This window comes from Colias philodice, chromosome 29, assembly GCF_061535455.1.
Source record: "Colias philodice isolate Cphi_HAF_F1 chromosome 29, ilColPhil1 Martin Lab GWU primary, whole genome shotgun sequence".
NCBI lineage: Eukaryota > Metazoa > Arthropoda > Insecta > Lepidoptera > Pieridae > Colias > Colias philodice.
In genome coordinates, this window is record NC_143114.1 from 3,415,732 (window position 1) to 3,427,486 (window position 11,755).

General features: G+C 33.2%; 1 protein-coding gene across 2 annotated transcripts in view; it reads right to left on the bottom strand.

Moving 5' to 3' along the window:
- Positions 1–11,755, bottom strand: part of Hsc70-5 (Heat shock protein 70 cognate 5) — a 37,067-nt gene that overhangs the window by 10,906 nt on the left and 14,406 nt on the right. For both annotated transcript variants that reach the window (XR_016317929.1, XM_089712806.1), the window contains exons 5-8: positions 11,542–11,703; positions 7,970–8,060; positions 3,191–3,353; positions 752–907 (exon numbers count right to left, since the gene is read on the bottom strand). Coding sequence is in view for 1 of the 2 variants with exons in the window: in XM_089712806.1 (XP_089568932.1) it covers positions 752–907; positions 3,191–3,353; positions 7,970–8,060; positions 11,542–11,703 (572 nt within the window). In the remaining variant the exon portion in view is untranslated. The remainder of the gene's footprint in view (positions 1–751; positions 908–3,190; positions 3,354–7,969; positions 8,061–11,541; positions 11,704–11,755) is intronic.

Genomic DNA, 11,755 nt, shown 5'->3' on the forward strand with positions numbered 1-11,755 from the left:
TTGAAAAACCTACAAAAAAATCTACTCAGTCCAAGTAGCTCATATATTTGTGAAAGAATTACACAAGGACAGGGTTCAAGAAGATCTTTGTAACAAAATATTTTTGGTCCATCATTCACAGAGAATGGCAGATGGTTTAATTTTGTTTTCATCTAGCACTGAAATAAATATTCAAATCATAGTAATTTGAATAAAAAAAATTTTCAGTGCAATCCATTTTTATTTATCTTTCATTTGAAGTAATGCGTGATTATACATGCTTAAATAATAATTTCATCCCACTTTTTCCTTACACAAATAATATACCACTATGCTATTTAATTATTTATCTTAATTTTTTTTACTTTTGTATCTGTCTTGTTGGTGTCAATTTTCACCTAGTCAGAGACGTGTGTTATAATTTATATATGTGTTATAATATTATAATTTTTAGTTGTAAAATTATTTACAACGGTATAGTGGCAATACCTTACTGCTATCATTACATTGATACCTGAAATATATTTCACCAAACATATACTCCAAACAAACATACACACCAGACACATAAAACTGAAAGAATAGACTAAATTCGATTGCTCTGGCGGGTCACGAGTGGCCGAGTTGGTCAGACATCCGCCCCGGGTTGGCGCGAAAGGATGCGGGTTCGAGTCCCGCCTCGTGATCGAATTTTTTCTATTCTTTATAAATTTATATTTATAAAGCATTTGAATGTCATAAAACCATAAATATCAATTTCAAACATACACACCTTCAAATTCATATGTTTAGGTCCGGAAGCGTCCATGGTAAGGTACGGCAGGTTGATGTCAGTTTGCACCGAGCCAGATAGTTCAATCTTTGCCTTCTCGGCGGCTTCCTTGAGACGTTGCATGGCCATCGCGTCTTTGCGAATGTCAATGCCTTGCTGCAGAATAATAATAGAGGTTTTAGCTATGATATATAAAAAAGCTAGATACGTTACCCGCTCTCTATTTTGGCAAGAAAAAACTCAGCTAAGTGCCCGAGTTTCACTTAGTCACGCACCATTCAGCGTCGTGGCTGGACGTTCTTTTTATATTTTAATCGGCAGTTGTTATTACGAAGTACATGAGTGAGACATGTATTATGTCTCGTGCGTAAGAGCGAAAGAGAGAACAATTGTATTGGTGATAATGCGTTAGTAAGTAGGTATGTATTAATTACGCTGTTTTTTAGTGCAATGATGTTGGCGTATGCCGCGTCTACTAGTATAATAGGTCATTGGGTTTTAGATAGATTAAGACATTTTTGTAGATGTAAATTAAAAAATAAAGCGTGAGAGCAGAGCACACGTGTCAGAAGTGAAACTTCTTTGGAAATAATCAAAATCGTCGCCTAACTCCATAACGTGACGGTATTGCCATGACGCGACCTTGAAATTTTACTCTCAACGCGCCTAAACAAGCTTCACTTCAAAAACTATGGTTAAAATGTGATTAGTGTAACTAGAAGGATATTGTGTTAAAATGTCTTTTTTATTTATTTTTTCTAAATTCAATGTACGATTTAGTTTAATTACTGTGAGTACAATGAATAATTCTGTTTAAATAAATAAATAAAATATTCAGTTTTATTGAGCAAATGTGGCTATTTGAAAAAATTGTGATTTTGTAAGAAATAGTAATAAGCAAATGTGTTGATTATTTATTTGATATTGTAAAAATAATGTATCGCAGTATCTAGGAAGGCTGTGGCCATGGAGACCTGAGCCAGCTGGTTCTGCGAGTCGCTCTCGCATCGCTGCAAAACCCGACACGCACTGGTGTGGTAGGTGATCGACGATGCGTTATATTTGTATTATTTATATTGTTTTTCGAACTATATTTATATTTTTGAAGTATATACTCTGTCCATTATATTATTTGCTTTTTGACAGCTTCACGCCTATGTAGGATTGTATTGTCAATGTTAAAATGTCATACAAATAATTATTGTACTTCATGGACAGGTCCCGCCCACTTAGTGATGCCTACACAGAATTATTAAATGATGGGTCGATAGATTAAAATAATCGATAGAAATACTCTGTAAAATATATCCGATACAGAAAAACTTTTCTATGATGTTATATAATTTAAACGTAAAGACAACCAAATTGTAAGATAGAAACCAATAAATAATAAAATATTAGTTTAGTTTAGTTTTAACATACAATGCATAGATATGTAGTCTTATTATTACATATCTTATTAGTACGTTTACGTTGTAATTATTATTTACGTACCTGATTCGATTTATGATAATATTTTGAATTTATAATTGAAATGGTATCACAATCGATAATCTTTTGAACATCACTTCTGGTATCACCCGTCGAGCTGTCAAAAAGCAATTCTAATAGTGGACAGACTATAGTAGGTATCTTAACACAGGTAGCTTTATCCAGGTTCAGCCGGGATAAAGAAAAAAAACTCTAAAATACAGCCTTAAATGTTACTCAGTATTATATTATTTTTTTTATGGCAAACAAAAAAATGCAAAAAACAGAATAAGTAGATTCAGTGCCTTATTTGTGTCGATTTACTTATTCTTTCAAATTTAATCCAAGAGACAAGCAAAAAAAATGTGTGCGTGTACTAATGTACACACGTAAGAAGTGAAACTTCTTTATAACCTTATTTTTCAAAAAATAATTTACTATATGCAACTTGACAGAAATACGTCTAATCACGCGTGGTAGGGATAACAACTAGATGGCGCGTAACGGAAAAATTCACGCGTAACGAAAAAATGTTACACTAAATTTTTTTCCAACCCCGATAAAGAAGTTTCACTTCAAAAGTTTTAAAAAGCTGTCATTGAAGTGTTAATGACATTCTAAGGAAATGACTTTTCAAATACATTTATCACATGAAGGTGACAACATTCCTATTCTTATTTGGATTGGATCACATTACACTTAAAACCAATATAAAAAAAAAAAAAATTATTAGCAAATTTTAAATATTCGGTTCACAATTTTGCTGTCTTCTGAACTAGGTAGGAACCTGTGTCTCAGAAAATAGTGCCTTACCTTATGACTTCATGCAAATATTATTAAATACGTAAACAGAATAGTATAGTTGCAGATTAATAACAATTAAAGAATAAAAATTTAAAATTATATTATACCCCAACGTTCACTGCCCAGTTTCCTCATAAATACATACAAAACTAAAACAATACTCACATCCCGTTTAAATTCATCCACGAGGAAGTTAACAATGACATTGTCAAAGTCCTCGCCACCAAGTAGAGTGTCACCGTTGGTCGACTTGACTTCAAACACACCCTTCTGTATTTCGAGTACGGATATATCGAAGGTACCGCCGCCGAGATCGTATACCGCTATGCTGTGAACAAATGTATGGATAGTATTAAATTCTTGTCTCACAAAATTTATAGTAAGAAGAATATTATTCATTTTAATTAATCTAGAAAGAAAGAAAAAAAGAATAAAGAATGAAAGAATTATTTAATTTGCCAAAGGCCAACAACAAATATAAAAAATATATAAAAAAAAAGACGTGTGACACTCGGGGACTGCCGCGGTAAAACTATTACATAGCATGCCTTCAAGCCACACCTCCATGCCCGTTGGAGTGGGGAGCGTGAGGTTTTTTTTTCGTTACGAAATTTCTGGATTCGGCCTCTGCGCTCAAGCCCCGCGATAGAAGCTATGCAATAGCTTAAAAAAAAAGAAATCCAATACAGCGCTTTAGCAAAAAGTCGACCAACCCAGTATTTTGCTGTGCCTTCAACAACATAGCACTGATTTCAAACTCAATTTCTCTCTGTACAACCAGTTGTCTGGAAGACATCGCTATTTAGCGATAAGGCCACCGTTTGTTACAATGTATACTAGGTTAAGTCTCAATTTGTAATTTATTTAGAGCAATAAAGCATAAATAAATAAATATTACATACTAGCTTTTCGCCCGCGGCCTCGCCCGCGTTTTCAAAGAAAAACCCGTTCCCGTAGGATTTCCGGGATAAAACCTATCCTATGTCCTTTCTTGGGTATCAAAATATCTCTATACCAAATTTCATGCAAATTGGTTCAGTAGTTAAGGCGTGATTGAGTAACAGAAAGACAGACAGAGTTACTTTCGCATTTATAATATTAGTATGGATTACTGTTTTTCCAAACTTTTATTAAAAAAAACTATGTCCATTTTGTAAGTCTGGAAATAGGTTGATAACCATTTTTTGACAAGGGTAGGACACAGCAAAACGTAACTAATCAGAATTCAATCATTTTTCTCCACTATTAAATTTAAAAAACTTAAAAACGGGCGGAGCCAGGGCGAGCATATAGTAATTAAATCCTCTTTAAGGGTTTGATCGATTTTGACCCTGATCTTCATTTTTCATAGTAAATTGCAAAATCAGTTCGTAAAATTATAGATTTTACTGCTTTTGAAAGCGGACAAAGCTGCATGGGTCAGCTAGTTTATAATATATATTAGCATAGAAAAACATGTCTGAGAGATTATAATCTGAGTGCACACATAGTGCAGCCAGTGAATATGTCCACAGGTTAATGTAGCACCCGGTCAGAGACCTCGCCCGACCAACGATCGCGTTGGCCGTAGCTTGTGCTAAAGTGCGTATAATTTAAAACTATAAAATAATAAAATCACAATAATATTATATGTGAAAAAGTCTATCTGTTTGTTTGTAAGTTGTAATGCTTTCACACTAAAACCACAGAACCTGATAAAATTCAGAATGAAAAGAATTGAAGACTGATATCAAACTTAGCATCCTTTTTTTGTCAAAATCAATCTCTAGCTATAATTTAAACAAATGGTAATTTTCACAGGTGAAACTACGAACATAGCAAATAGTTTAGACTAATTCTCCATCTTTATTTATTGTTGCCGTTTAAATGGCAATCCTACTAATATTATAAATGCGAAAGTTTGTGAGGATGGATGTTTGTTGCTCTTTCACGCAAATACTACTGAACCGATTACAATCAAATTTAGTATGTAGGTAGCTGAACACCCAGAATAAGACATAGGCTACTTTTTAACGGGAACGGGAACTATGCGGGATTTTCTTAGAAATCGCGGGCGAAGCCGCGGGCAGAAATCTAGTTTGCCTATAATTACTTATTGTAAATACACACAGTTCTTTAATAGTGAGCTCATGAATATATAAATTAGCACTTCTAAGGGCCGATTTTTCAATGCTTGGATAAAACTTATTTGTCGAATAATGTATAAAACTACCATTTTAAAAACGTATTCTAATTGCCCGTATTTGACAGTTTACGTGACATTTTAATATTATTGCGTATCGGTCAATTAGGGAAAGCTGGCATGTTCACAGTACTCACACTTATGCAATTTCACTTACAGTATGTTCAAAAATAAATGCGACTCTAGTTTCATTTTAGACTTGAATTGTAAAATGGGTGCGTTGTAGATATATATATATATATATATATATGCAAATATAATTACTTATGAAAGCTCTCATAATTTACCTGTAAAATTATAATTTAAAAGTAAATCAATTGATGAAGTTAATTATTTATTCTAATAATAATCAATTGGATAAAAGTATTAATAATCATTCAATTATCAAATAATAATTAAATTCCTGACTTTGGTCGAGTAAAGATATCTAAGAAATATTATATTTGTAGTAAGTACGTAATACCTACCAATACGCGCTAACAAATATGTGTTACATGTTTATTGTATAATTTTCACACTATTGGTTTTAAACTCAAACATTTATACAATTAGACTTCTTCTAGAAGCACTTTTGAATCGTCATAACAGTTTAACAGTTTTAACAATTACCACCAATTCAGAAAGCAGTATCTATAGAGAAGAAGAAGAATCTATTTAATCATAATCGTAATCTTCTACTTCACTGTAACTTTCATCGCTCGAAGAACTCGATGTTTCGTTGTCGGAATTTCTTAATGTTATTATAAATGAGTCAGTGTAATTATCTACTTTTGGTTCTAATTGAATATATTTTTCCTCATGTTCTCGCGTCTTTCTCCAAACGTCACTAAACATATCCAGACTAATAGCATTTGCTTCCTTTCTAAATAATTCTTCCACAGTTTTCAAGTTAAAGTTCACATTTTGTGATGCTACTTTCCCTTTAATTATGCCCCATAGTAACTCTATTGGGTTGAGTTCTGGATGGTATGGTGGAAGGCGCAATACACTATGTCCATGATCTTTGAGGATTGCATCAAGTAGGTAAAAATTGTGTATAGTTTGGCTTATTTTTTTTAATAATGTGATAACTCTGATTATTAATTAGTAATTTGATTTTTGAAAAAAAATTGCCGATTTTAGTCAAAATTTATATTTTTCTAACAAGATCCTTATCATCCAAATTTCCACCTTGGTGAGAAAAATTGACATTTCTAATGAAAATGAACAAAAAATTAAATGATTTTATTAAATACTGTAAAATAGTCTATAATTCTTCCATTTACTGTATCACAAAATTCTTCATAGATTTTTAGATATTCGTACTACACCAATTACATCACCCTGTATTTATAAACAATTGCAAAATATGACACATACATAGGCCGGGAGATACTGACACAAAATTTCGGGTCATTTGTAACAGAATGGCGGTTCTACAGTTCTACAGTTCGCGATGCGTTGATTAAAAAAAAAAACAATTCAAACATTTGTACCAGGCTAACTTTTGCACAGGTAATCATTATCGTGCAGACATTTACGAAAATCGCCATGCCATACTTTTCGGACGATTCCAAATGGCCACCATACCGCCGAAAATCTGCAAAAAAAAATTTTTTTTTCGCCAAACAATTTGTACCAGTATTGCATTTGGATTTTTGGAGAGTATTTGATAAAATGTGACCATTATTATATTTGCCATACTTCTAGTAGGGGGAAAAAGTGCTGCCATACTTGAAAATTAATTTATTCGTCACGTTTCAAAAATACGACTGTACAATACGTAAAATAATTTTTTACAGTATGGGATCATTATATTCTGTTTGTTTGTATACAATTCTACCTAGAAAAAAATATCGCAGATCGCAAACATGGGGCGGATGATTGTAAGACTTAAGCCAAGACGTAAAAAAAAATGAAAAGAATTGGCGATTTGTACCAGTACGGCATTTTTGGAAAGTATATGATGCAACGTGACCATTATTATATTTGCCATACTTTTAATAGAGGGAAAAATTAGTGCCATACTGCTACAAATCGTTCAAACTACGAATAAAATCTTACAATAAGAAAAAAATCTTATACACATTCGCCACCTCCCACAGGTATGGAATTATCACACTTCTATTTATAATCATTCAGGAGTTGTTGAAAAAAAAATGTAGGGTGGTACAAATCGTTTGGCGAGAAAAAAAATTCAAAAATTTGCAGATTTTCCGCGGTATGGCGACCATTTGGAATCGTCCGAAAAGTATGGCATGGCGATTTTAGTAAATGGCTGCACGACGATGGTTACCTGTGCAAAAGTTAGCCCGGTACAAATGGTTGAATTGTTTTTTTTTAATCAACGCATTCACGTCGGTATGGCGGACTGTAAGTCACATCGTAACTGTATGGCATGACACTACCGCCTACATCTTTTTTAAGGGCTATCGGTAAATTCTAAAATTTTTGTGTTACAAATCGTTGGACTTTCGCTATTTATCCGACGAGTGTGACTAACGCCCACGCGACTAGTCCGCCGGTACCAGCGTTCTGACCATCATTTTTCTTTTTGTCATTGCGTACTAAGACCCCTCTAGACCGCCATCCTGTTACAAATGACCCGAAATTTTGTGTCAGTATCTCCCGGCCTAACATGTGCAATGTGTAAATGTGTTGACGTTCCAGCTCTTCTTAATATACCTATAATACTTTATTGGACGGATAAGTTTTATCCAAGCATTGAAAAATCGGCCCTAAAAAACATATGTTTTTAAAATAAATGAAGCAAATAAACTCACATTTTATCATCAGTCTTATCCATGCCGTAGGCTAGAGCGGCGGCCGTCGGTTCGTTGATCACACGCAACACGTTCAAACCGGCGATTTGGCCTGGAAATAACATATTTATGTAGAAAAAAATATTATTTTTTAACAAGTAGATGGGTAAAATAAATCGTGTAATAGTCTTAGATTCTAGCAGATAGCTGATTCGGCAAACATTGTTTTGATACGCTCACTCACAATTAAAATCTATACTAATATTATAAAGCTGAAGAGTTGGTTTGTTTATTTGAACGCGCTAATATCAGGAACTACTGATCCAATTTGAAAAATTCTTTTGGTGTTAGATAGTCCATTTATCGAGGAAGGCTATATATTATCACAATAAGACCAATAGAAGTGGGGCACTGCAGGTAAAACCGTAGGGAACAGCTAGTGTATGAACAAACAATATTACATTAAAAAATAAATAAAAAACATATTACGAATTACCCTATACAATTTATATTCATTACAAATTAGCATAACGTTTGGAAAACATCTTTCAGATAGGTATATTATTAAAACATATAATAAAATGAAATGTCCTGTACGAAATTTTCGTTCTATTAACCGTGTTAGTTGCCATACGCGTTGAACAACTCGACCAATTTTTATGAACTTTTATATCTATTTCCAAGAATTGGTCCTAAACTATTATTTATACCAACCAAAATGACAAGTAACTTACAAAACAATATTTTCCGAGTTAGCTAGTTATAAATACATATAAATAAAGAAACTGTATCGCAGTATCTAGGAAGGCGGGGGCCATGGCGACCTGAGCCAGCTGGTTCTGCGAGTCGCTCTCGCATCGCTGCAAAACCCGACACGCACTGGCGTGGTAGGTGATCGACGATGCGTTTATTATTTTAAAGAAAAATTTACTTTATCCCATTGAGCCCCAAACGGCCCGATCGGTCCACGACACAATAGATTTTCTATTGTGTCTGTGATTCCGGGGCCTGAGTTATTACGAGCTTGTTTCAAACCTTATTTTTCGGAGAGTCACAATAGTATATTTACTTTCATACACAATTTATCATTTTAACTGACAAAATCCTACTAATATTATAAATGCGAAAGTTTGTGAGGATGGATGCATGTGTATGTATGTTTGTTACTCTTTCACGCAAATACTACTGAACCGATTACAATGAAATTTAGCACACATATAGTTACCCTAACTTGGATAAACACATAGGTTAGGTTTTATCCCGGAAATCCCACGGGAAAGGGAACTATGCGGGATTTTCTTTGAAAACGCGGGCGAAGCCGCGGGCGGAAAGCTAGTAACTTATCTAGAACATGTGAATGTGGTATAATTTTTTCTATCAATTCGTAAAAAACTGAGACTGTCAAATTGTTAAGAATATCTTGGCCAATTTTTTGCCAAATAATGAAACAACACTTTAATTGCACCAAGGCAAGAAACAATACATTGTTAATGAATGTTTTTGATCGACCAATGTGACATAAACACGCAAGTCACAAATATGCCAACCAAAGCGTTAACACACACATTTGCACTCTGTACAAATGTCTAATGCTAGTGTGACTGTCAAAACGATAATTTTGTATGTGTGTCCGAGGTGTGATATTAGTGTAAATTTTAATGTTCACGTTCATTGTCTATCTGATAGATGTGATTGTTATAGTAGAGCCAATTTAATAGGCAACATTTGACGTCTATCAATTTTATCTTCATAGGGTGGTAACCTGCTTAAAAACATCGATTAAAGTGAATTAATCGATACGGACTTGAAACATTTGTCAATCGAACTTGAAACACATGTCAATAATTTATGATAATATTTATTCCCAAGTAATCAATGCATTCGATTCTAGATGTCAGATTTCGATTTTTAGAGTAACGTCTCTGGTATTTAAAAAGAAAAAAGGTTTATTGACACAAAATTGTAGCGACGTCAGTTCTTTAAATCAGAAATTGTTCATTATGTTTAGAATGGTTTATCAGTAAAATCAAGTCCTAAAATTACTTCTATCGGTCATTATTATTATAAATATGTAATCGTAATTGAAAAAAGTTAAACAAATGTGCAGTTCTAACAAAACGAAATATCATGTTATTCTATGTCGTGGTTACTAGGTTACGTTGTTGAATTTTGTTGAACTGTCAAATGTTGCCTATTAAAATGGCTCTACAATAATGCTTGGGGGCCTGGTGACCCGTAACACAAGAATTTTATACTTATCGCGGGCACCAGTCTCTCACAAATGTTAGTGTTAAGATATACAGTGGTGGACGTTTAATTAGAAACACGTAATACGATGAAGGAGTCATCAAATTCATTTAACATTTATGTATTAACGTATTAGAGATTAAGTATGATTTCATATGTAATAGAACACCTGTTTATCTAGTTTTATAAGAAATTGCTTTATTTTAATCAAACGTTAGCTTAAATTAATAAAATTCAACAACTTTAAGTGAAGTCTGATTGTCGAGTATTTTCAGTCTGGACAACAAATTAGAAACAGCATGGTTCGAGTGTTCCAAAGTAAAAACCTGTTGAAATGCTGACAATATTTTTTTCTTTTACAAATATTTGCACCGTTTTTTAAACATTCCATCTAAAATTTATTGAAAATTAATTTGCTTTGCAGTTTAAATGGGTAAAAGTAAGATTTGTGACCCATCAACAAGAAAAATAATTTTAAGTTTACATTTTGACAAAAACTGGAGTTACAGGAAAATTGCAAATCATTTAGAGTGTTCGATAAAAAGATATTCAATGCTACAGTTTATTTAAAAGAGCATGGTACTTCCGATCAAGTGCCTAGAAAAGCTCGACCATGAAAAACCACTGCACGCGAGGATAGGCAAATGATTCTTTTGGCAAAGATGGATCCATTTAAAAGTTCAAATTCTATGCAGCAGTGGTTTTTCATGGTCGAGCTTTTTTAGGCACTTAATCAGAAGTACCATGCTCTTTTAAATAAACTGTAGCATTGAATATCTTTTTATCGAACACTCTAAATGATTTGCAATTTTCCTGTAACTCCAGTTTTTGTCAAAATGTAAATTTAAAATTATTTTTCTTGTTGATGGGTCACAAATCTTACTTTTACCCATTTATACTGCAAAGCAAATTAATTTTCAGAAACTTTTAGATGGAATGTTTAAAAAACGGTGCAATTATTTGTAGAAGAAAAAAATATTGTCAGCATTTCAACAGGTTTTGACATTGGAACACTCGAACCATGCTGTTTCTAATTTGTTGTCCAGACTGAAAATACTCGGAAATCAGATTTCACTTAAAGTTGTTGAATTTTATTAATTTTGCGTAGCGTTTGATTAAAATTAAGCAATTTCTTATAAAACTAGATAAACGGGTGTTCTATTACATATGAAATAATGCTTAATCTCCAATACGTTAACACACAAAAGTAAAAAAAATTGATGACTACTTCATCCTGTTACGTGTTTCTAATTAAACGTCCACCACTGTATATAGATTAACAATGTATGTGTTGATTGTGCATTTGTGATAAGAAAATAAATTAATTTAATTTAATTAAAACTAACCCGCATCCTTAGTGGCCTGTCGCTGGGAGTCATTGAAATACGCCGGTACAGTGACCACCGCATTCTTGACGCTAGTGTTCAAATACGCTTCAGCCGTTTCCTTCATTTTGATCAGCACGAACGCACCGATCTGACTGGGCGAGTACACTTTGCCGTCGCTGCCTGGAATAAAAAGTAATATTTAAGAAAATTTATTTTTATTTATTAAGCTATT